The 27,040-nt window shown below is 38.7% G+C and overlaps 1 protein-coding gene across 5 annotated transcripts in view; it reads right to left on the bottom strand.

Annotated features, from left to right (window-relative positions):
• TLK2 (tousled like kinase 2) overlaps positions 1-27,040 on the bottom strand; it is a 113,721-nt gene that overhangs the window by 60,653 nt on the left and 26,028 nt on the right. For 3 of the 5 annotated variants that reach the window (XM_080826352.1, XM_080826355.1, XM_080826353.1), the window contains exons 3-6: positions 7,761-7,832; positions 7,486-7,555; positions 6,435-6,478; positions 5,606-5,701 (exon numbers count right to left, since the gene is read on the bottom strand). In XM_080826352.1, the coding sequence (XP_080682478.1) occupies positions 5,606-5,701; positions 6,435-6,478; positions 7,486-7,555; positions 7,761-7,832 (282 nt within the window). The remainder of the gene's footprint in view (positions 1-5,605; positions 5,702-6,434; positions 6,479-7,485; positions 7,556-7,760; positions 7,833-27,040) is intronic. The other 2 variants (XM_080826354.1, XM_080826356.1) reach the window with 1 other exon arrangement.

Raw genomic sequence — 27,040 nt, 5'->3', positions numbered from 1 at the left:
GGACTTTCATTCATAGTCAGCATGTACCCCTTCATAGGAAAAACCACTTAACATTTTCATTTTAGAAAATAAAAGTAAGGGGCGCCTGGGTGGCTCAGTGGGTTAAGCCTCTGCCTTCGGCTCAGGTCATGATCTCAGGGTTTTGGGATCGAGCCCCACATTGGGCTCTCTGCTAGGCAGGGAGCCTGCTTCCCCCTCTCTTTTTTGCCTACTTGTGATCCTTCTGTCAAATAAAAAAGAAAAAGAAAAAAGTAAAATAAACTAACCAAAATGATTCCGACAAAGGAATTTAGTTTTTTAGTCTGTAAGCAGAATCCACCTCCTTGAGACCAAAACTCCTACCCAAATCAAACGCAATTATTTAAATTCAGGCTCCAAAGTGCTCCTGATACCCAATCACAACAGTATCTGTACTACTTGGGAGACTGTATCTCTGAAGTTGCAATACTAAAATTAGTTATTCTGTTATGTAAATACTCAGTAAATATTTGCCAAGGGCTGAAAGATTTTTGAGTACTTCCGGAAGTAAGCAGGCTAGGATATTTGAACTAAACTTCCCTTAGAAAATAATCATAAAAATAGAAAAAAAGATTAAGAGCACTGAAGAGCTGATAAAATAGTAGGGATCTGCTAGGGCAAAATCTAAGGAAAATTAGGAAGACAAGACACATAAATGAAGCACCAAAGTCAGATTTGCCCTAAGGGTACTTGCAGATCTTAAATTTCCGTTTCCAGGACACATGGTGCCAAGCAGATAATCACAGGCCAAACAAAATCCACTGGGGGCACGGGGTTCAACAGGAAACCCTTCGCACTTCAAGCTTCCAGGGCTTCCCAAGGGTTAGACTCTCAGGGAAAATGTAAACCAGAAGAAAAACTTCCTCCCACCCTCAGGGAACTACAAGGAAGTCGCCTTGGCAATGCAGGAGGCAGGAGCTCCCTTGAGAAATGTTAACACAATCCAGATCAATACTGAATGGGGGGATGAAACAAACAAACAAAATCAAACAAACAAAATGTACGCCACCAATTCAGTAGTTGAAAGGAGTACTGGACGGGTGAGATCTCTAGGCACTTGGAAGAAGCAAATAAAAAGTTTCCCTGGAGGAACACATCTTTGTCTTAGATCTCAAAGAAATTTCACAAACAATTTTTCAGAAACAATGAGCAGCACGCAGTCAAAAAAAAAAAATAAGAAGCACAAAAGAAATAAAGCAAGGAGCAACAGCTAGGAAGAACAAACAGATCCATAAAAGAGACAACAAACAGGTTTATAAAAACTTCGAATGCCAGGGACGCCTGAGTGGCTCAGTTGGTTAAGCCGCTGCCTTCGGCTCAGGTCATGATCCCGGGGTCCTGGGATCGAGTCCCGCATGGGGCTCCTTGCTCAGCGGGGAGCCTGCTTCTCTCGCTGCCTCTGCCTGCCTCTCTGCCTGCTTGTGTGTACTCTCTCTCTCTGATAAACAAACAAACAAATAAATAAATAAATAAATAAAATCTTTAAAAAAAAAAACAAAAAACTTCGAATGCCAGAATTATCAAACAGATTATAAAACAAAGTCTACTAGATTACAAAAAAGTAGTAAGAGAAGACAAGCTTGAAAATATCAGCAGGGAACATCAAATAACAAAAATTAAGAATTTAGTGGAATTAAAAGCAAACCAGAATCAACAAAACAGAGATCTGGGAACTGAAAGACAAGAAACTATACAGAATGGAGCCTATGGAAATAAAAAGAAAATAGAAAAAACAAGTTAAAGGCATGGTGATGAGGTGAGATGGTCTAATACACACTTAATTGGAATTTTATAGGAAGAAGAAAAAGAGAACAGGGCAGAAATAATATTTGAAGAGACAATGGCTAATAATTATCCAGAACTGGTATAAGACCCAACAAAGCAGCCCAACAAATCACAAGCAAGAGAAGTAAAAGGACGCATCATAGTGAAACTACAGAGCACCACAGAGAGGGATTTTTAAAGCAGCCAGAGGGGGAAAACTCAGATACTTTCATAGAAATAAGAAGTAAAGGAATATTGTTTTTTCAATAGTAACAACGGGAGCCAGAAGATGGTAATAGTACATTCAGTTGTTAAGAGAAAAAAAAAAGCCAAACTAATATACCCAGCAAAAATATCTTTCAGGAATAAAAGCAAAATAAAGTTATTTAAGCAAAGAAAAACCTAGAGAGTTAAGTCCCCAGCAGATACATATAAAAGAATACTAAAGGAGTACTTCAAGTAGAGGGAAAGTGACCCTAGGTCGAAGGTGTGTAAGATGCAAAAAGGAAAGAAATACAAAGAAAGAGGTAAATGAACACTGATAGCATAAAATAATAATGTTGTATGAGGCTAAAATAAAAACAAAATGCAAATATATACCACCCAACACCAAGTTAGCAGCAAGTAAATGGAGTTAATGTTCTGACCTCATCCTTTCTTTGAGAGGAGGATAAAGATACTATTAACATCAAACCTGGGCAAACTGAAGATACATGTGGCAATTTCTAAGAGAAACAGGGAACAGAACCTAGCTACTAGTGGAGGATGAAGATATAAAATGATTTCCACTGCTCCCCCAAAACACCCAACCCAAATAAAAGCAAGAAATGAAAGAAAAAGGAACAGAGAACATGCAGGATAAGTAGAGAACACATTAAATGATGGTATATTTAAACCCAATATAATGATAATTAAATGCAAATAAAATAAATACTAAAGTTAAAAAAATACTTTAGACTGAATAAACCAAAAATTCAACTATGTATTTTTCAGGTATACTGAAAACATAATAATGAAAAGCTGACAGTATAAAAATGGAAATACGTATATCATACAGTAATTTGGATATACTGAATATCAGATATAATGCATTTAGAGTGAAAAGCATTGCAAGAGATAGAGAGTCACTTTAATAATGCATCAAGCAAAAACATAAATACAGGAAGAAACAAACAACTCCCACAACCATGAGAGATATGAATACACTTCTCTTAGTAATTGCTAGAGCAAACAGCCCAACATCAGAATACAGAAAATGTAAACACTGTGATTAAATGCCAAGATTAACAAACGAACTTAATGACAAAATGAAACTATTTTGTTCAGGGATGCGTACACGGTCAAATTTTAAGAAATGGATCATTATAATCACAAAAATTAGAAAGCAGTTGTTTCCAGGGTAGAGAGGGAGAGAGTTATAATCATAGAAGAGCACACAGGTTTCTAGGGTACTGGAAATATTCTACTTCTTGACCGAAGTAACAATTACATGGAGTTAACTCTATAATGATTTCCTGGAAATGTCTTCTTGTGAAGGGCCAAATATCTCAGGCTTTTTAGGCCATATATCATGTCTGTGATATATTTTTCTTTGTCTCTACAACTCTTTAAAAATCTAAAAGTCACTCTTAGCTTGTGAGCTGTGGGGTATAGGTTACCAAACTCCTGCATTAAAAGACTTAAGTTTTAGGTCCTTCTTTGTTTTCAAAAAAAAATACAAAAGAACCACTTAGGGTAAAAAAAAGCTAAAGTAATTCTTTATCCACTGATTCTTCCTTTCAACAGTTCTGAACATCTACCATTTGTGCCAAGCAATGTTTTGGGTGTTGGAGATTGAAAACTGAACAAGATATTATTATCTTTTCATGTCAAGTCAAGGAAATAGTAAAAAAGAAAATTATACCTTGATATAGTAAGTACTGAGAAACGGAAACAGCAATAAACAGCAAAGCCAAGTCTCTGCTCTCGTGGGATTAACATTAGTGGAAGAAGATGGGGAAGAGATTAACCATATAGTTAAAAATTAAAATGTTATTAAATAAAAATATTAAAAATTATACCACACACCAATGACAGTGAATGGTCTACAACAACATAAAACAATACGGATGCATATCACAGAAGAATGCTGAATGAAAGAAGCCAGACATAAGATTACATACTGTATGACTCCTTTCATACAAAGTACGAAAACAGGAAAAAAAACCACATCTATGCTGTTAGACGTCAGGATAGTGCCTGTCCACAATGGCAGGGAGGGGGCTAATAACAGGCAGGAAGCATAACAGGAGAGGGAGTTGGTAATATTTCTTTCTTGTGTTGAGATATTTTAAACACTTTCATTGGTTTAAAAGTTAAGAAAAATAGGGGCACCTGGCTGGCTCAGCCAGTGGAGAATGCAACTCTTGATTTCTGGGGTTGTAAGCTTGAGCCCCACACTGGGTGTACAAATCACTTAAAATATTTTTTTTAATTGTATAAATAAATAAATATTAAGGAAAAATAAAGACACAAGCCTCCTCGACAGTTATCTAAAAACCCTCAACCTAACCAAACAGTTCTACGTATCAAATATTTCTAACATGTTTAAATATGACAAGGATGACAAAATAATAGCCAAATTCTTGAGGTGAATACCTTTTTCTAAGTGCTTTAATAACTGTAGTCACCCTAATGAATGCATGACTTTCTGGGACAGAAGAAGGGAAGAAGTGCATTCTCACCACTTTAATGTAGCAGACCCAATCACTTACGGAAGGAGCACTACGGCCCAGCTCTGCTGAGGCAGCAGAGTCAAACAACGTTCCTAAAAAGAGACCTAGCACAAAAACTGATTTCAGGGAGAGCCCTCTTCCCTAAGATCCCAAAGCAACACCTGAGGCATCAGCAGCCAGAACATACTCTTGAGTACAAAGATCTTGTATTGTCTCAACAAATTATCCCAAGACTTTCAAGTAAATTAACACAAAATCCTATATTCACTAGCTAGCTCAGGGAGTCACCATTTTGGGGCCAGTGACATCTGGAGCAGGTAACTGTGTTGTGGGGTCTGTTGTGTCCCTTGTAAGATGCTGACCAGCATTTCTGGCCTCCGCCTACTAGATGCCCACAGCTCCCTCCTCTGACCCTCTAGTTGTGATCAAAAATTACTCCAACATTGCCCCATGTCCCCTGAGAGGCAAAACTATCCCCAGCTGAGAACCACTAACTTGGCTAAAATGTTTTTTAGGGCTTTCAATTCTCACTTAGTGGAAGGAAAATGGGGTGGCATGGGGGGCTGGTTGGCTCAGGCTCAGGTAGAGCCTGCGACTCCTGATCTCAGTGTTGTAACTTCAAGCCCCACTCTGGGTACAGAGATTATTTAAAAATTAAAAAATCTTTAAAAAAAAAAAAAAAAGGAAACAAACCTATCTCAAATTTGTGTAACATTAGCTTCTCCACCACATCACGGAGAAAGCCTTGAAAATCAATCAAGTGCCAGGAGCTGACCAAACATTTTTTTTTTTTTTAAACAGAATTCATTTATAGGAACATGTAAGCTTGGCAAAGATAAAAACCTAATATTTGAACTGGCAATTATTTCCTCGACAGGACCCTGAGCTGTAGGCTTAGAGGTAACTTACACTGAGAAACAGGGTTAGCTCTTGTAAAATACAAATTTACGGATACAGACTTGAATCTAAGTGGTTCACAGGTAATACTATGAATGTTTCTCCTTAATGCCTCATTCCCCTTGGGTAATTAATGGAAGAGAAACTGCTTGAGTGTCCTGGGCTTCTCGTCTCCTACAACAGGTGTCACATTTCTCCAGGTGAATGCTTACCGGTAAGGGATTGGATAAGGAATGTTGCGGTGAGGATCGTGCAACTGGTGGAACACTTCTGCCAGGGCTGGTTCCTGGCCCGCTTCCCCCAGCAAACTGGCCAACAGGGAGAAATGGATATGAATAATTCAAAACAGTACTATGCTTCAGATAAGGAGAGTAAAAGATTAACACACAAACAGGTCTTAATTATACGGCCCCTTTAATAAGTCAATACATCTTATGCTAAAGAGAAAATGCCATGTAAGTCAAATTTTGCTATCTTTTCAGTAAGTTTTAAGAAGGAGCTCCCACAGAAATGTACAAGATATAAAAGAAAACATGGCTAGAAGGCTGAAGGTACACATGGTTTTGAAAGGACATCGGAGAAGAATGTTTTCCCTTCTTGTCTCAAAATACCCGAAAGCAGGAATACAGCGGTATAGTGGATGTTAGTGTCTTCTTTAGGAACCACTAACGATGATGGGTCGGTAAGCTCGCTATGTGACCCACTGAACTAAAGGGAAGAGGACAAAAGAAGAGTCCAAGTCACTCCACTTCAATCTTTGTAAGACCCGAAACCTAGTCTGGCCAAGAGAAAAATCACCTCATTTGTGAATTTTTATATCATCACAGACAAGACACATCATAAAAAAATTTAAATTTAGGAAGTCAGTAGTAGTTTCCTCTTAACAGAGAGAGATGGGGCAACATCAGATTGATGAAGATGGGGAGGAAGGGGAGGAGAGCACAGTAAAGGCAAAATATTGCTTTCTAAAGCCTTAAATGAACGCAAGGATTTAGTTTTTTAAAAATCACTATAGATTTTTTTTCCAAAAATTTAACTTACCTCAAAGTAATCACTAATTTTATGTCCCCTAGGAGTGCCTTTCCCTGAAAATGAAACCAAAGTAAGTATAGTTTTTCCAATAACATATGTAAACCATCATTCACTAAAAGGTACTATGTATTCAGTAACTGCATACGTTATCATCAGTTCAAGTGTTGGCTTTACTTTTAACAAGCCAAATTACCCGTACTGTAAGAACAGAGACAATTTCCTCATCTAATAAAAGACTTAATAAGCAGTGAAAAGAAGACTTTTTCTGAGATTGCTTTCCTTTAAGATTTGCTCATCTTTCTTTTATAACATACTAACAAAACCTATGCCACAACTGTGAATCAAAACAGAACTAATTTACGTCCATGCCTTCAATTAAGAGAACAAAGAATTCAAAACAAACTCCTAAGAACTGGAGGGTTTATTCTGTGTCACAAAAAAACTTTGTGACCGTGTCACTTTGGGAGAATATTCCCCTCAAAAGTAAAAAATAATTTGTAGCTAAAAAACAAGAAAAATGCAAAAAAGTCTGTGACTTCCATTCCTCAGAGGGGGTAGGTGGACGAAGCAACCATTTACTCACTCCTTAAGTATATAAGGACATTTGGCATCATAACCATCAATATTTAGAGATTTATCCCACTGGGTGCCAATGTTCAACTAAATAATTGCCAGAGAAGAAGAGGAGGGAGAAAGGATAGTCATGTAAATAAAACCATTTCTGGTTACCTATTATTAACAAATCGCTGAGCTAATGCAAGATATGGTTAAAATGCCAATGTAACCTCTTTTCTGTATAACACATGCTTAGTCTGAAGAAAAAGCTGTGGTGAGAAGATCGTTAACTTACAACAGGGAAAACGAGAGTCCCCAGGGAACTGACACTTTTGTCAGGTGTGTATCAAATGGCAAGTCTATAATAAACAGCCTGGTATTCCCTTAAGGTACACAAATCTCCTTTGTTAGGAATCCCTGTATCTGAACTAATTATTTACTGTGAGTCAGAAAATTCTAAGTACATAAGAATTTAGTATTTTTATTGGTGTGAAATTATTACTACCTTGGCTAGTTTCATATGGTTCAGCTTTTCTTTTCCGGTTTCGCTGGTCATTCTGTTTTTTCTCAGGAGTCTGTTAAATACCATATACATCACAATTAGTATTTTGTTAAAATTTTCACATTATGAAAATCAGAGAGTATGTACAAAATAATAAGGAGATAAAAGGCACAGACAAGTCCTAAATCGGTGTGTCCTGGAGTTATGCAGTGCCATCTTTCAACCCAGACTGAAAGTGTGGGAATATGTCAAGTCTCACAGTGGATGTGGCCTCTTACCTCTACTTCTTTATCACTCAAGGACCCCACGCTGCACAAGCTCTGGTTGGAAGACTCACTATTGAGTGGCCCCTGGAAAGGAAAAAAAATAAAAAAAAAAAAGGAATCAAAAGAAACTAATTTAAGATGACAGCAAAACTGAGGAAGAAGTCTGCTGATTCTGATGTGTAAGTCAGATCAAAGAAATCAAGAATTAACTGTAACACCTCCAAGCCAACTTGAAAAGATTCAATCAACTATACTACTGTGCCCTCAAGTCAAAATTTCCTTGACTCAGTGTGTAGAGCACGCAACAATGATCTTAGGGTTGTAGGTTCAAGCCCCATAGCGCTGTAGAGAATTATTTAAGAATAAAATCTTGAAGGGGCGCCTGGGTGGTTCAGTTGGTTAAGCGGCTGTCTTCAGGTCAGGTTATGATCTCGGGATGAAGCCGAGAGTTGGGCTCCCTGCTCAGCACTGAGTCTGCTTCTTCCTCCCCCTTTGCCCTTCCTCCTGTTCATCTGTTCTCTCTCTCTGTCAAATAAATAGGTGAAAATCTTTAAAAAAAAAAAAAAGTTGAAAAAAGGAATAAAATCTTTAAAAAGAAAATTCTTTTAGTTACTACTATTTTCCTTCACCAACTCTGTAGCCATACACAAATTTTCCCTTCTAGAGTACCTCCACATGTAGGGAACTCATTTTTTAAGGAAAATAAGCAGGGAAAATCAATTCTCTTGGCTTCCTGTATCATACAGGCATCATCTGAAAGTTGATACGCTAAGAAGCATGTTAAGGGTTTCTTATGAAGAGTGGTCAGGGACCATAATGTAGGAAATGCTTTTCTGAGTCATACTTCAAGGAGACATGACCACTAGTTCAAAAAAACAAAATACAAGAGATTGACTCCTAGCCTCACAGTACAAGGCGCGCTCTGGCCCTGCTCCTCAGTGAAATTGGTAAAAATTATTTTAAAAAAACAACCATTCAAAGCTCTGGAAATGGTCCCTGAGGGGAAACAGTAAACGAAGAAAACAACCATTCAATAAAATCTATGAAAATTCAGACTGAAAGGTCAAAGTCTGTGGTATTTGAACCGAGACCAATTTCACTCCTCCCCTCTCCCATCTTCCATCTCAGCCAGGTTCCAGTTCTTGCAGTGGCCAAGAACACATGGCTCCCTCTTCCCCTAGCTCTCAGTCCAAGAGCTTTCTTCCTGCAAGGAGCAGGACTGTCCCCAGCCCAGTGCTGCTGATACTAAGTCCCAGACAAGTACATCCAAAGCAGGGGCTCCCATGTACAACCCCCACTTGTGGAACAGAGGCTATGCCTCAGGTGTGGCACACTGAGAACGGCAGCAGGGCCCAAACAGCTCTTCTGCAGAGCTCATGAGACAGTGGTATTTCCATTCCAGGAGAAGCAAGCCGCTGCATGCACCCCACTCCCACCCCATTCCCATCCCTCACCCCCTCATTCACTCGGCTCCCAGATCCAGAATGCCACTCAGAAAAGACGGCTATTGTCCCCATCCCCGGCTCCAGAATCCTGACTCAGATAATTTTGCCTCAGGAAAAAACGCAAGAACACATGCTACCAAATCTCTTCCCAAAAGATTTGACTTCATTCCCCAAAAAAGCATGGATAAGTTGAACTCTAAGGGTATTCTCAAGAACAGTGAAAGTTGTGGTGGAAGGCAAGTGGAAGATCTGTGGAGGTACTGACCATACAGCTTGGACCTCAAGCCAGCTAGTTTGCAGAAGAGAACCCAAGAATAAGACATTTGCGAGAAGTCCTCCTGGGGTCAGAACAAACAGCAAACACTGACCTCAGAAACCCTTCCTTCCAAGGAGCCCCAATTTGATCTGATTAGTTTGCAGAGGAATTTAAACCTCAGGGTACTGTTGAAAACAATATAGCAATCTGGGCAATTAGTGGAATCTAACAGCTGGGTTGGTCAGGGAAAGAAAGCCTTACTAGTACCAGCCATCTCGGGGTGACTACCGACTTTAAGCTGGGTCTCCCTAAAGCCACCACCAGATGGTTGATGCTGGAGGGATGGGAAGAAAGAAAAGAATGCTAAAATAATCCAGTCACTAAGCATATAAACAGGCAAACAGCAGTAACAAGTCCCAAGACTGCTAAGAAAAATCAGTACCCAGAGTTGCTATAATGTTACCATCCAAAATGACCAGTTTCCAACAAAAAATCATGAGGCGTGCAAAGAAATAGAAATGTATGACCCACATAACAGGAAAAAGAAAAAATCAGGCAAAAGAAACTGCCCATGAGAGTGGCCAGATGTTGAGTTTAACAGAAAAATATTTCAAAACAGCCATTATAAATATGTTCACAGAGCCAAAGGAAACCATAATTAAAGTAGTAAAGAAAGGTGTGAAAGACAATGTTGCATCAAACAGAGAATATCAACAGAAACACAGAAATTATATATAATTTTAAAAAGGAATTCTGGAGTTGAAAAACCACAATAACTGAAATAAAAAACAGGGGCGCCTGGGTGGCACAACCAGTTGGGCACCGGACTCTTGATTCTGGCTCAGGTTGTGATCTCAGGGTCCTGAGATCAAGCCCCATATTGGGTTCTGCGCCCAGCACGGAGTCTACTTGGGATTCTCTCTCCCTTTCCCTCTGCCCCTTCCACTCCTCATGGGCGCATGCAGGTGCTTGCTCTCTCTCTCTCTCTCTCAAATAAATAATTGTATTTTTTTTTAAATGCACGAGTGAGGCTCAAGAGTAGAAATGAAGTATCAGAAGAAATAATTAGCAAATCTGAAGATGGATCAATAGACATTATGCAAGCTGAAAACCAGAGAGAAAATAGGAGAAAAAATAAACAGCTTCAGAGAAATGCACGTAACTGGGGTACCAGAGAGAGAGGAGAGCAGAAAAGAAGCAGAAAAAAAAAAAAATTCAAAGAAATAATGGCTGAAAACTTCTCAGATTTATTGAAAAGCATTAATTTACTCAATCCAGACAGCTTAATGAATTCCAAGCAGGATAAACAAAAAGAGACCCACAAACAGACACATCACAAGAAAAATGCTCAAAGGCAAAGATAGGAGAAAATCTTGAAAGTAGAAATATAATGCATCATTTACAAGGGAATCCCAATAAGATTAACAGCTGACTTCTGAGCAAAAACAATTTAAAAATGGGCAAAAGATTTGAACAGACATTTCTCCAAAAACTATATACAAACAGTCAATAACCACATGAAAAGTTCAACATCATGTGCTAATGGGAAAATATAAATCAGAACCAAAAAGAGACACCACTTCACACCTACTAGGATGGCTGTATCAACAAAGACAGTAAGAAAGTACAAGCAGCAAGCACTAAGAAATGTACAGATTTGCTGAATCATTATATTATACACCTGAAACTAATATAACTGTGCTAATTATACTTGATTTTTTAAAAAGTGCGGGCAAGAATGTGTAGAAACTGGAACCCTCATATATTACTGGTGGGAACATAAAATGTTGCAGCTGCTTTCATAAACAAGCAGTCCCTCAAACAGTTAAACACAGTAACTTTATGACCTAGAATGCTAATCCTTGGTATACATGAAGAGAAATGAATATACACAAAAACTTGGACACGAACGTATAGCAGCATTATTCACAAAAGCCAAAAAAGGTAGAAATAACCCAAATATCCAAATGATAAATGGATAAACAAAATGTGGTATATCCATACAATGGAATATTATTTGGCCATAAAAAATCAAGCATTGATACATGCTACAGTATAGATGAATCATAAAAACATTTGCTAAGTAAAAAAAGTCACAACAGAGCACATATCAAATGATTCCATTCATATGAAAATCTAGACTAAAGAAAGCTAAGTCAGAAAGTAAATTAGTGGTTGCTTAGGGTCTGGCGGGAGGAGAGGGGAATGTGGGTGACAGCTAAAGAATATGGGGTTTGGGGGCACCTCAGTGGCTCAGTGGGTTGAGCCTCTGCCTTTGGCTCGGGTCATGATCTCAGGGTCCTGGGATCGAGCCCCACATCAGGCTCCCTGCTCAGCGGGAAGTCTGCTTCTCCCTCTCTCATTCCCCAGCTTGTGTTCCCTCTCTCGCGCTCTCTGTCAAATAAATAAATAAGAATCTTAAAAAAAAAAAGAATATGGGGTGGGTTCTTTTTGAGATGATAAAAATGTTCTAAAACTATGCTGATAGTTGCATGTATCCATGAATATACTCAAAAAACAATGGTCACTGATATGCAGAATTTGAGAAAGAGGGCAGAGGAACAGGGGAAGAGAGGAAAAAAATCAAACAAGACAAAAGCAGAGAGGGAGACAAACCATAAGAGACTCTTAATCTCAGGAAATAAACTGAGGGTTGCTGGAGGGGAGGGGGGTGAGAGGGATGTGGTGGCTAGGTGATGGACACTGGGGAGGGTATGTGCTATGATGGGTGCTGTGAATTGTGTAAGACTGATGAATCACAGAACTGTACCCCTGAAACAAATAATACATTCTATGTTAATAAAAAAAAATGAACTACACATTTTAAAAGGGGTAAATGGCACAGTAAACGAATTATATCTCAATAAAGCTGTTAAAAAACAACAGTTACCAGGTTTAGTTCAGAAACAATTTGCATTCCTACTAGGGTATATTAAGTATTCTTTTCACCATATTCTTAAAGCACTACTTTTGAAGTATAATTAACACACAGTAACAGCTTCATAGTGAGATACTTGTGAAGCTGCAAAGAAAAATAATAAAAGTGTGGGGCTCCTCGGTGGCTCAGTTGGTTAAGCATCTGCCTTCTACTCAGGTCATGATCTCAAGGTCCTGGGATTGAGCCCCACATCTGGCTCCCTCTTCTCCCTCTCCCTCTGCCATTCCCCCTGCTTGTGCTCTGTCAAATAAAATCTTTAAAAAAGAAATAAAAATAATAAAGTGAAAGTAGTGAGAAGAAATCAAATGAAATAATGTATCCCCACTGATAAAACTCAACAAAAGTATCAATACTATAATGATAAAGAGTTCTACGATGTTTTGAAAGAGAAAAAAGTTTTTACATAAGAATTCTACAATAATTTAAGTTGAAATTTCTATGCCCAAATTTTTAAAATATTCTGTTCATGAATTACCTTTACTATAACCATTGTAAAGCATTTTTCCCCTTGGAAAGTTGTAAGACCATATACTATATTTTAACTATACAGGCAAGAGAAAACAAAAGAACTTAAAAGAGTTTTACTTGCAATTACTGATAATGAAAAACTGTAGAGTATACATAATAGTGATGGACACTGTAGTATCTGAAAATGTCATGCAAGAGGCCCAAGGATCCTTATGGTTCCTTGGGTATGTCTGTATAACAGAAAGAAAAAAGGATTAAGAATTACTGAGTCTTCGGGGCTCCTGGGTGGCTCAGCGGGTTAAGCCTCTGCCTTCGGCTCAGGTCATGATCTCAGGGTCCTGGGATTGAGCCCCGCACAGGGCTCTCTGCTTGGCAGGGAGCCTGCTTCCTCCTCTCTCTCTGCCTGCCTCTCTGCCTACTTGTGATCTCTCTGTCAAATAAATAAATAAAATCTTAAAAAAAAAATTACTGAGTCCTCCCTTTTACTGTCCCTTTCTGAAGCACGGCATCCCAAATTATCATAAAATCATTAGATTAAATTTAATTAGCAGAGATAAATGACAAATATTCTCTGTTCTAAAACAGCTTACTGTCTAGTAGGAAAGAAAGCTAAGCAAAAGTTTTTAGGCAAACTGAACGGTTATCTTTCAAAAATGTCACTCTCACTAAAAAACGAACAAAAATGGCAGGGGAAACTCGACTAAGTTAAAAGAAGATAAAGGTATGACTAAATTAAACGAATGACCTTTGATTAGACCCCCTGAGTATCAATACAAGGCGAAACCAAACAGCTATAAAGGACATTACTAGGAAAAAGGCAGAAACTGAATACGGACTATATATTAGATAATCAAATGCTTTTACAAACTGGCTGATTATTATCAGTTCCTCAACTGCTAATTTTCCCATCTGATGCATCTCTGTAATAAGGTGCTTTGTAAGTTTTGTGTGAGTTCATGCTCAGCTTTGGGAGAGTCTTCCACATTTCAGGGGTTACAGAGCAGTCCCAAAGGCAGTTTAATGTCTGTCCCTGCAAGTGTCCTATAACATTCATCAATTCCAAACACATTAATACATTAGTTGCCTTGCCCAAGATTTTCACACAAGGCCGAAGTTTTCCATTTCTTTCAGGTGGCTTTTAGATTTTTTCTTTCTTTTTAGTGTAATCTCTACACCAAACATGGGACTCGACCTCATGACCCTGAGATCAAGAGTCACATGTTCTACCAAGTGAGCCAGCCAAGGACCCCATTTCCTGCAGGTGGCTTTAAACAGACACAACCCAAATGTAAGTGGCTCACTTCCGTCTTATGTCCTGAACCAGTGGGCAGTTTCACCAGTTCTCAGTTCACAGGCAAAGCTTGCCTCTTCCCAATGCCCAGCTTTACACAGACCCAGTTCAGGCCTTTGGCCTCAATTATTGTCCCCATGGGTAAATTAAACCCCAAGGCAAAAAAAGCTTATGGACCATCAAGTTTAACTCCTATTCATCCCTGTAACAAGGTCATATATATGAAGCTATAATAACTGGGACTCGATTTTTCTGATTTTTCTTATACTGCTGACATTCAAGAATTATACCATTTTCACGTATTTCATTAAATCAGTCACTTTACTGACTTATTATTCTTTCTAATAATCTATTAGCTTGTTCCTTTTGATTTAGTTGCCTAGGTACAAAATCACAGCATTTATAAACAAGCTTGTATCTTCTTTCCACAAATGATACCTTATTTGTTTTACATTTTACTGCACTGAATAAAACAACAAACATAGCATAAAGAATATTGTTTTGTTCTTTTTCAAGGTAACTCTGCTAGTGCTTTACGCCAATAAAAGCTGTATTAAGACCTCAGATACCCAAAACAATCCTGTAAAAGAACAAAGGTGGAGGTCTCCCACTTTCTGATTTCAAAACTTACTACAAAACTGTAATAATCAAAACAAGATGGCACTGGCATAAAGATGGACGTACAGACAAATGGAATAAAACTGAAAGCCCAGAAATAAACCCTTGCATCTATGGTCAAATGGGGTCCCCCCATTTTTTCTTCGTGGATTTTTTTTTCAGTTTTACTGAAATGTAACTGACACACAGCTACGTGTGAGTTTAAGGTGTATGGCATAATGACTTGACATAAGATGATTTTCAACAAGGGTGCCAAGACCATTAAATGGTAAAAGGACAGTGTTCTCAACAAATGGTATTAGGAAAACTGGATATCCACTTGCAAAAGAATGAAGTTGGACCCTTACCTTACACCACATACAGAAATTAACTCAAAATTGAAGACCCCCAGAAGCACAGGCAACAATGAAAAACAGACAAACTGAACTACACCAAAATTAAAAATCTCTGTGCATCAAAAAACATGATCGACAGAGTAAAGAGGCAACCCACAAAATGGGAGAAAGTATTTGCAAATCATATATCCTATGATAAGGGGTTAATATCCAGAATACGCAAAGAATTCCTACAAATCAATAAGAACACAGCAAACAATCTGATTAAAAACTGGGCACGGGCACCTGCTAGCTCAGCTGGCAGAGCTTGCTATTCTTGATCCTAGGGTCATGAGTTCCAGCCCCATGTTGGGGATAGAATTTACCTAAAAATTGAAAAAAAAAAAAAAAAGGACAAAGGACTTGAAGAGACACTTCTCCAAAGATACACAAAAGGGCCAACAAGCACATGAGGAGACGCAACATCACTAGTCATTAAGGAAATACAAATCAAAATTACAATGAAATACCATACCACCTTGCACCCATTAGGATGGTTATTATACAAAAAACCAGAAAGTAATGAGAGATAGCAAGGATGTGGATGAATTGGAACCTTTGTGCACTGTTAGTTAGAATGTAAAATGGTAAATATTAAGATGCACTTTACCGCAATTAAAACTTTTAAAAAACTGTACTGGGGCGTGTGGGTGGCTCAGTTGGTTAAGTGTCTGACTCTTGGTTTTGGCCCAGCTCATGATTTCAGGGCTGTGGGATCAAGCATGGAGCCTGCATGAGATTCTCTCTCCCTCTGCCCCTCCCCCAGCTCACATGCATGTAGTCTCATGTTCTCACTAATAAATAATCTTTTTTAAAAAACTGTATTTTTTTAATCTTTTTTTTTTAAGATTTTACTTTATTTATTTGACAGACAGAGACCACAAGTAGGCAGAGAGGCAGGCAGAGAGAAAGAGGGGGAAGCAGGCTCCCCGCCGAGCAGAGAGCCCGATGTGGGGCTCGATCCCAGGACCCCGGGATCATGATCCGAGCCGAAGGCAGAGGCCTTAACCCACTGAGCCACCCAGGTGCCCCAAAAAACTGTATTTTTAAAATTAGAAACTTAAGATGGTTACTGAGTTCATCCAAGTGCTTTTTTAAGAGTTATTACTTATTTGGGGCGCCTGGGTGGCTCAGTGGGTTAAGCCGCTGCCTTCAGCTCAGGTCATAATCTCAGGGTCCTGGGATCGAGCCCCGCATCGGGCTCTCTGCTCAGTGGGGAGCCTGCTTCCCTTCCTCTCTCTCTGCCTGCCTCTCTGCCTACTTGTGACCTCTCTCTGTCAAATAAATAAATAAAATAAAATAAAAAAAGAGTTATTACTTATTTGCCATTATAAGAATAATAATAGTTAATACCCAATAGTATTTGTACGGGCTGGGTATTCTATATTAGCACATTTAATTCTCAAAACTGATAAAAACAGACCCACACAAATATGCTCACCTAATTTTTGACAAAAGCACAAAAACAATTTGATAGACTTTTCAGCAAATTAGTGCTGAAGCAATCAGACATCCACAGACAAAAATATGAACTTCAACTTAAACCTCGTAACTTACGGGGGGGTGCCTGGGTGGCTCAGTAGGTTAAAGCCTCTACCTTCGGCTCAAGTCATGTTCCCAGGGTTCTGGGATGGAGCCCCGCATCAGGCTCTCTGCTCAGCGGGGAGCCTGTTTCCTCCTCTCTCTCTCTCTCTCTGCCTGCCTCTCTGCCTACTTGTGATCTCTCTCTGTCAAATAAATAAATAAAATCTTTTAAAAAAAAACAAAAAACCTCATAACTTATTTAAAAAATTAACTCAAATGGGATCAAGAACTTAAATGTAGGGGCATGTAAGTGGCTCAGTCAATTAAGCATCCGCCTTCAGCTCAGGTCAGGATTTCAGGGCCCTGGGACTGAGTCCTGCTCAGCAGGGAGCCTGCTTCTCCCTCTCCCTCTGCCCCTCACCCACTTATGTGCGGGTGCACTGGAGTGCCCCCCCATTCAGATAAATAAATAAAACTTAAAAAGAAAAAGAACTTAAATGTAAAACAAAACCATAAAATGTTTAGGGGGAAAAAATGGGAGAAAATCTTCAAAACACAGGACTAGGTGCAGAGGTCTTAGACTTGCACCAAAACCTTGATCTATAAAAGGAAAAGTTAATAAATGGAGCCTCCTCAATATTAAAAACTTTTACTCAGTAAAAGACCTTGTAGGACAAAGAGAAAAATCACAGACTAAAAGAAAATATTTCCTGACCACATATCAAGCAAAGGGCTTAAAACTAGACCATATAAAAAACTCAAAACTCAATGAATTTTTAATCCAATTAGAAAATGACAAAAGAGGGACACCTGGGTGGCTCAGTTGGTTAAGCAGCTGCCTTCGGCTCAGGTCATGATCCCAGCGTCCTGGGATCGAGTCCCACATCGGGCTCCTTGCTCGGCGGGGAGCCTGCTTCTCCCTCTGCCTCTGCCTGCCTCTCTATCTGCCTGTGCTCACTCTCTCTGACAAATAAATAAATAAAATCTTTAAAAAAAAAAAAAAAAAAAAAAAAAAAAGAAAATGACAAAAGACATGAAGAGCCATTTCACTGACAAATATATAAAGATAGGCTAATAAGCATGAGAAAGATGTTCAACATCATTAGCCACCAGGGAAATACAAATCCAAACCACAATTAAACTTCCTTTATACACCTATCAGAATACTAAAATAAAATATAGTAACAAGACTAAAGGCTGCTAAGTACATAGAAAAACTGAATCACTCATACATTGATGGTGAGAATGTAAAAAGGTACAGCCAACTGGAAAACTGTTTGGCAGTTTCTTTTAAAGTTAAAAATGTACTGAGCACATATTATATCCCAGGAACTGTATATTATTGGACACTTGTTCCAGAGAAATAATGTTCATGTAAAAGTCTGTACACAAATGTTCACAATGATTTTATTCATAATAGCCAAAACCTCAAAATCTGTCAAGAACTTATCAAACTCAACACCCCAAAAATAAATAATCCAGTTAAGAAATGGGCAGAAGGGGAGAGAGAAGATATTTGCAAATGACATATCAGATAAAGGGTTAGTAGCCAAAATCTATAAAGAACTTACAAAATCATAACAGCCCAAACCTGCAAAGAAACCAAAGGCCCTTCAATGGGTAAATGGTTAAACAAACTGTGGTACAGCCACACCATGGAATACTACGCAGCAATACAAAGGAATGAACTATTTATACAAACAACAACTTGGATGGACTTCAAGGAAACTATGCCAAGTAAAAAAAGCCCAATCCCTCTGGGGCACCTGAGTGGCTCAGCTGGTTAAGGATCTGCCGTCTGCTTAGGACATGGTCCCAGGGTCCTGACATCAAGCCCCGTACTGGGCTCCCTGCTCAGCGGGGGTGTCTGCTTCTCCCTCTCCTTCCCCCTACTCATGCTCTCTCTCTCAAATAAATAAATAAAATCTTAAAAAAAAAAATCTCCAGGGGCGCTGGGGGGCTCAGTGGGTTAAAGCCTCTGCCAACTTGTGATCTCTGTCTGTCAAATAAATAAATAAAGTCTTAAAAAAAATAATGAACTTGTCTGGCATTTTTAGGATAAACTACCTGAAAAAAAAAAAAAAAATTATCTCCTAACCATGTGCTAGTATTTTTATTTGAATTTAAACATCTATATATTCGTAAATGAGATTAGGCTATACTTTTAATTCCTCATATTTGTCACATTTTGTTACTGGAGTTCATTATTTCTATGTTATTATTTAACATGAAACTAATTATTCTTTGACTTTTACATCTTATTTTGTCAACATGAATTCCTACTTTGAATGAAATTATTTACCCTGCTGAGACTTTCATATTAAGAGGATGTAACACATCGATTTTCAGTTTTTTCACTTTGAAGGTCCTTACTTCGTAGGTATCTTTTGTTATACCCAATTTACTCCCTAAAATTTTCCTGTTGTTTCCCATTTTTCCAAATCTGGATTAATTCCTAGTGTTCTGTTTTGGAGTATATTTTTTCTTGTATTTTTATTATTTTGTTCTCTTTGCTTCTTTTTTAAACTTTTCTGAAACCTTAAATTCTAATGGTAAATTCATACTCTTGTATGTTAAGTAGTACATCTTTGTCCACGTTAGGCAAGTTTAATAACTACACTGTGTTTTTCATTTATTTTCTAAGTAAGGTAGTCTGTCACTTGAAATTTGATATACAATAGCTGTTCAGAAGAACACTTATTAACATCCAGTCAGTGGGGAGGGGAAACTGTCCATTCAAAGAGTCATCTCAGGCTCAAAGAGAGGCTAGAAAGAATTTTTTTTTAACAATGTATGGTAATAAGCGAAATAGTGAAAGCCCCATTTTCTATGCCACAATTACCGTCTCTTGCTATTAGTCATTTTTTCATAAGCAAAAAACCAAATGGACAGTTTAAAAAACAGACAAGTCAATTTTCTTGTTTTAAAAAATATATAGTTTCTGAAAACAAAATAAAACACATTTCTAATAACTTAAAATGTACTTTTGGGGGGGCTTTAAAAAGTACTTCAATTACAAGCCTAAAAAAAAACTTTGTTTTTAAGTTATAAATCCATGAAAATTGAGGTTAAGATACAAATGTTGACAACCAGCTTTTAAGACATGAATAAAGCCCATATAAACTAAGAAAAACTCATAGAAGTGGGACCAAAGGTTAATCTCTTCCCTCCAGTAAAAGTTTAAAATGTCAACATTTGTTGAGTTTCTAAAGGTTTCATTTCCTTCTTGGACTAAACTGGCATCTTAAAAGGAATTAGGAATTGAGAACAGCAGTCAAAAGTTAAACTTGAGGAACACAGGAACACAGCTGACGACAGGGTCAAACTGCCTGAGGTGGTAAAGAAACTCCATTAAAGGCTATATACCTAATGGAAATTAATACTAAGGGTCTCCAAAGGGGAACCTTCCTGCACTGTTGGTGGGAATGCAAAATGGTGCAGCCACTCTGGAAAACAGTATGGAGGTTCCTCAGAAAGTTAGAAATAGAGCTACCCTACCACCTAGCAGTTGCACTACTAGGTATTTACCTAAAGGATACAAAAATACAGATTCAAAGGGGTACATGCACCCCAATGTTTTTAACAGCATTATCAACAACAGCCAAACTATGGGAAGAACCCAAGTGTCCACCAACTGATGAATGGATAAAGATGATGTGGTGTGTGTACACACACACACACACACACACACACACACACACACACGGAATACTACTCAGCCCTCAAAAATAACAAAATCTTGCTGTTTGCAACTATGTAGATGGAACCAGAGTGTATTATGTATTATCCTAAGTGAAGTAAGTCAGAGAAAGACAAATACCTTATGATTTCACTCATGTGCAATTTAAGAAACAAAACAGATGAACACAGGAGAGGGGAAAGAAAAATAGTAACAGAGGGGGAGGCAAACCATGAGAGACTTGAGCAGGAGAGAGTGGGAGAAGCAGATTCCCCACTAAGAAGGGAGCCAGACGTGGGGCTGGATCCCAGGACCCCAGGATCATGACCTGAGCTGAAGGCAGATGCTTAACTGACTGAGCCACCCAGGGGTCCCCACAAGAGACTCTTTTTTTAAATTAACATAAAATGTATTATTTGCCCCAGGGGTACAGGTCTGTGAATTTTCAGGCTTACACATTTCACAGCACTCACCACAGCACATACCTTCCCCAATGTCCATAATCCAGCTACCCTATCCCTATCCCTCCACTCCCAAGCAACCCTCAGTTTGTTTCATGAGATTAAGAGTCTCTTATGGTTTGTCTCCCACCTGATCCCACCTTGTTTCATTTTTTCCCCTCCCTATCCCCTACAACCCCCTGCCCTGCCTCTCAAATTCTTTGTATCAGTGAGATCATATAATAATTGTCTTTCTCTGACTGACTTATTTCACTCAGCATAATACCCTCTAGTTCCATCCACATCGCTGCAAATGGCAAGATTTCAGGGTTTTGATGGCTGCATAGTATTCCATTGCGTGTGCGCGCGTGTACACACACACACATATGTACACTGCTCCCCTCTCTACTTCTCTGCCCTCTGCATCTCCCATCCCTCTCCATAGCTCTAACTCCCTTTCCACACGTTGCCCTCTCCTCCCTCACCTGGAACCTCTCCCTTCTTCCTCTCCCTACCCCCTGTCTTCCCTCCCTTGCCCAAGCGATAGGCTTCACCCCTACTCCATTCCATGTCCCCTGCGCAGCCCATGGTCTGCTCTATGGCCCCCCGTGGAGGGATAAAGTAGTACGACTCATTTGCTCCATCACTTGTTAGCAGCTTCCTATATATATATATGATGTATATACATGTGTATATATATGATGTATACATATGTGTATATATATATCACATCTTCTTTATCCGTTCATCTGTTGATGGACATCTAGGTTCTTTCCATAGTTTCCAGAGTTTCCACACTGCTGCTATAAACATTCGGGTGCACATGTCCCTTCGGATCACTACATTTGTATTAATACCCAGTAGTGCGATTGCTGGGTCATAGGGTAGCTCTATTTTCAACTTTTTGAGGAAACCTCCATACTGTTTTCCAGAGTGGCTGCACCAGCCTGCATTCCCACCAACAGTGTAGGAGGGTTCCCCTTTCTCCATATCCCTGCCAACATCTGTCGTTTCCTAACTTGCTAATTTTAGCCATTCTGACTGGTGTGAGGTGGCATCTCAATGTGCTTTTGATTTGTATTTCCCTGATGCCAGTGATGTGGAGCACTTTTTCATGTGTCTGTTGGCCATTTGGATGTCTTCTTTGCAGAAATGTCTGTTCATGTCTTCTGCCCATTTCTTGACTGGATTATTTGTTCTTTGGGTGTTGAGTTTGATAAGTTCTTTATAGATTTTGGATACTGGCCCTTTATTAGATATGTCATTTGTGAATATCTTCTCCCATTCTGTCAGCTGTCTTTTGGTTTTGTTGACTGTTTCCTTTTTTGTGCAAAAGCTTTTGATCTTGAAGTCCCAATAGTTCATTTTTGCCCTTGCTTCCCTTACCTTTGGCAATGTTTCTAGGAAGCACTTGCTGAGGCTGAGGTCAAAGAGGCTGCTGCCTATGTTCTCTTCTAGGATTTTGATGGATTCCTGTCTCACACTGAGGTCTTTCATCCATTTTGAGTACCTTTTTGTGTGTGGTGTTAAGGAAATGGTCCAGTTTCATTTTTCTGAATGTGGCTGTCCAATTTTCCCAACACCGTTTGTTGAAGAGACTGTCTTTATTCCATTGGACATTCTTTCCTGCTTCCCACAAGAGACTCTTAACCACAGAGAACAAGCAGAGGGTAACTGGAGGGTGGTGGGGGTGGGGTGGGGGATGGACTAAATGGGTGATGGGTATTAAGGAGTTTATTTGTTTCAATGAGCACTGGGTATTATATGTAAGTGACAAATTGCTAAATTCTACTCCTGAAACCAATACCACGCTATACTTAACTAACCTGAAATTAAATAGAAACTTGGAAGAAAAAAAAAATTAAAACTAAGGGTCTCCATACTTTTTTTTTATTTAGTCATTAGTAACACCAACTTTTCACACCATAGAAGGCAGCAATGAGAAGAGTCAGACTCCCAAAGACCTTGGGCACTGGCTAGTTGATCAGTGTTCCCATCAGTTAAATGGATGGGAAGTATACTAAATTCTTACCTGATCCGTATAAGCAGAAGAGTCTAAGTCAAGTGAACAAAAGCATAACTTCAATCATTAAAAAACACAGAGCCAGGGGCCCTCAATCAATCCCAAAGTTTGTGTCACTTTATAGATCCAGAATCAGTGAATGAAGGGGTCTCCTTGAGGAAGGATCCCATTATACCACCAAGAATTTACACCATTAATCTTTTCCCTGCAAGCTTTCCCCAAAAGGACTACCACTGCCTTTTACCAAGGTGACTATGCATGGGGGAAAATGAAATAATCAAAGACTCCTTGAGGATTACTAGACACTGGCTCTGGCTCTGAACAGGCACTAATTCCAGAAGACCCAAAACATCACTGTGGTCCACCAGTTGGAAGAGAGGCTTATAGATGTCAGCTGGTCAGTGGAATCTCAGTTCAGGTCCACCTAACAGTGGGTCATGAACACTGATGTGGTTATCTCCCCAGTTTCAGAATGCTTAATCAGAATAAACATATTCAGCAACTGGAAGAATCCCATTACTTCCAGAACGTTCCCACTTTAGCAGGGAGCACTGTACCCTTTTAACTTATAAAATCTTCAGCAACACTCTCAAGAAAATTCTTTTTAAAGGACAAAATCAATTTATTTAAAAACTGGCAGCATCATTTCAATCTATTCCAATACAACTTTTATAACTATAAGCCAAAGTAACTGAGGTAGTTCTTTTAATGCAATGATCAGTCTTGATTCTAAGTGAAGCTATCTAATCTAGAAAACCAGAAAAACTGCTCAATTGAATCAACTGCCTTAACTCTAATAATAACCGTAGCAAATATACTTGAGTGGCATAAGTATAATGAAGTTCATTTTTTACTTCCATTCAATTATGATCAAAGCGGAGTGATTCTATTGTGTATCTGAAACTAATATAATATTGTATGTCAATTACACCTCATAAAAAGTCTTCATTAAGTGTATACTTATGATGAGCACTGAGTAATATATAGAACTAATGAATCACTAACTGTACACCTGAAATTAATATGACACTGTACATTAACTATATTGTGGAATTAGAAACTTAATTTAAAAAAAACCACCTCCCAAACAAACAAAAAATCAGATTAACTGACATTTATAGTGAATATACCAGGTCAAAACAACAACAGTAGCCTTTAACCAAAAATAAATAAATAAATAAATAATTTTAAATAATTATGTTTTAGTAAGGAAACAAAAATATTACAATACACTGTCAAGAATTATTAATTAATATTAATGATTTTAGTAGTATTTTTGTCCTGCCAAATCCTAACCATGTAATTTAATAATATCCATTTCCAGAAAACTAGGAAGCTCAACAATAAGAAAAACAAGAACTCCTTTAACTGTCTGAGCAGAAACCTGGAAACCTGCTTATAAAAGTCTACATAATTCACTCCAGATCCGATGCATATAACAAAAAGAAAAAAAAAACACAGATAATAACATGTCAGCAAGAATATGGAGAAAGTTCATCTCTCATGCCCTGCTGGTGGGACAGAAAATGTTGCAGGCACATTGGCAAAGTCTGGCAGCTCCTAAACTGGTTAAACTAATGACTGAAAAGAAAGATTCTTAGGGTTTTACATGCTCCAGCCTTTAACAGAGTATCTCTTCACCAAAAGATCCAGCAAATTCCACCCCTAGGAATATAGCCAAGAGAAATAAAAACATATGTGCACCCAGAAATACAGACATGAATATTTACAGCACCATTTTTCATAATAGCCAAAAAATGGAAAAAAAAAAAACACAAATGTCCTTCAAACTTAAGAATGGGTAAAAAAAGGGCACCTGAGTGGCTCAGTGGGTTAAGCCTCTGCCTTCGGCTCAGGTCATGATCTCAGGGTCCTGGGATCGAGCCCCGCATCAGGCTCTCTGCTCAGTGGGGAGCCTGCTTCCTCCTCCCTCTCTGCCTGCCTCTCTTCCTACTTGTGATCTCTGTCAAATAAATAAATAAAATCTTAAAAAAAAAAAAAAAGATCTAGTGCAATTCTGCTAGATACAGAAGTACTTACAACCATGAGAAGAAAGCGACTATGGTGGACAGAGAAGAGCATCAAACATAATAACCGTGCCCTCCGGAGCTTCCCGATCATCAATTGAAAGGATTAGGTTTTCTCCCTCTAATTTTCAAATCCTTTATATCATTTCATGTATTTTTAAATTTTCTTTAAGAGATTTATTTATTCCAGAGAGAGAGCACAGGCAAGCAGGGGCAGAGGGAGAGAGACTCTTCAAGCAGACTCCTCACTCAATCTAACGACTGTGAGATCATGATCTGACCTGAGCAGAAACCATGACCAGACACTGAACCCACTGAGCCACCCAGGCACCTCTTTTTTTTCCCCCCATAGGTTCCATGCCCAGTGTGGGCATTGAACTCATGACCCTGAGATCAAGAGTCCCTGGGCACACCCCCTCATATTTCTTTAAATAAGAGACAAAACACTGTCTTAACAGATGTGTTTATAGGATGACTGTTTAAAGAAAATGTAGCCACACCTAAATGGTAATCTCAAAATCACCTGTTGCATGAAAAACAAGCTGCAGAACAATAACAGTATGATTCAATTTCTGTAAAAATTACACACCAAAATCAGTAATGTTTTCTATGCATAGATATGTATGCAAGTGGGTAAGTACAATATTTTAAAAATATTAGATAGATACACCTCGAACTTCTCAGAGCAATTACAGTTCTCATTATTATGCATGCATTCTTTAAGTAACTAAAAATTAGGGGCGCCTGGGTGGCTCAGCAGGTTGGAGCCTCTGCCTTTGGCTCAGGTTGTGGTCCCAGGGTCCTGGAATCGAGCTCCACATCGGACTCTCTGCTCGCGGGGGAGCCTGCTTCCCCATCTCTCTCTGCCTGCCTCTCTGCCTACTTGTGATCTCTGTCTGTCAAAAAAAAAAAAAAAAAAAAGGAACTAAAAATTAATCATTAAAAAACTAAATGTAAGGGAAAGGAGTATGGCTTCAACATGTGTAGAAGCAACAATCATATGGACTACTATGTATTTCACTGCAAAGCTTGCAATTAAGCTTCAGCCTTTCTCCTTATGCTTAGAAACTTTACAGATGAAAAACTTTCAGGGGCACCTCGGTGGCTCAGTTGGTTAAACATCTGCCTTCAGCCGAGGTCATAACCCCAGGGTTCTGGGATCAAGTCCCACACTGGGCTCCCGTGCAGCAGGGAGTCTGCCAGTCCCTCTCCCTCTACCCTGCTTGTGCTCTCTCTCTCTCAAATAAATAAATAAAATCTTTAAAAAATTAAAAAATAAAAACTACAAATCCAATATTTACAGATAGAAAGGGGAAGTTCTGTAGAAAATCCTGGGGGCACATTCACAGTAAAGCCAACAGAAAAGAAATGCTCTTAAGAACAAAAATATAAAGATCACTTATATAATCCAGATTTCAGATATCCAAGAAGTACATAACCCTGAAGAAAGTTTGAGGATCAGTAAGTTTAAGTTCCTGGCTTTTACTGTTTTGAAGAGATCATTAATCTGTAAGAAACAAACCTACTGCCATCTCCTATAGGGAAATATAACAAATTTCTATTGCAGAGCCCAATATATTGTTATATTGATTGTGGCACAACTTTTAGCAAGTCAACTGCTCTCTGTTGAGCCTTAATTTACTCATCTGTAAAAAGCCAGGCAGACCAAAAAAAAAAAAAAAAGCCAGGCAGACAACACTAATGCCTTCTCTGCCCCTTCAAAAGCTAGAATTTAACAGTCATTTTTAAGTTTATGCAATCCATGACTCTACCTCCTATATACACATCTTAGCTGTTCGCAGTTTCTACCTATCTGGTCTCGGAAAAGGTAGTTTAGAGATTTTCCACTAAGGCATGGCAATCTCATTTGCTCACCCTCCAATTTCAATTCCAAAAATTACACTACAAACCTATCATCAAGATGGTAGGTACATTTGGTATAACCCATGTAAATACTCTTAGCTAGGTCACTGTTACTTATACCCCTAAACCACATTATTTCCTAAGGCACATGATGGCTCATGGCTCAGAGTTAAGCACAGCAATGAAAAAATACAATGACTTGGATTAAAGTGTATCAAAGCTACTTTAAAACTGATGTCTTGGGGCACCTGGATGGCCCAGGTGGTTAAGCGTCCAACTCTTGGTCTCAGCTCAGATCTCCATCTCAGGGTCATGGGTTTGAGTTCCCTATTCGGCTCCACACTGA

The sequence above is a fragment of the Martes martes genome (assembly GCF_963455335.1).
Source record: "Martes martes genome assembly, chromosome: 16".
Lineage (NCBI taxonomy): Eukaryota > Metazoa > Chordata > Mammalia > Carnivora > Mustelidae > Martes > Martes martes.
Note: the sequence above shows the minus strand (reverse complement) of the source record. Positions and strands in the feature narration are given on the sequence as shown.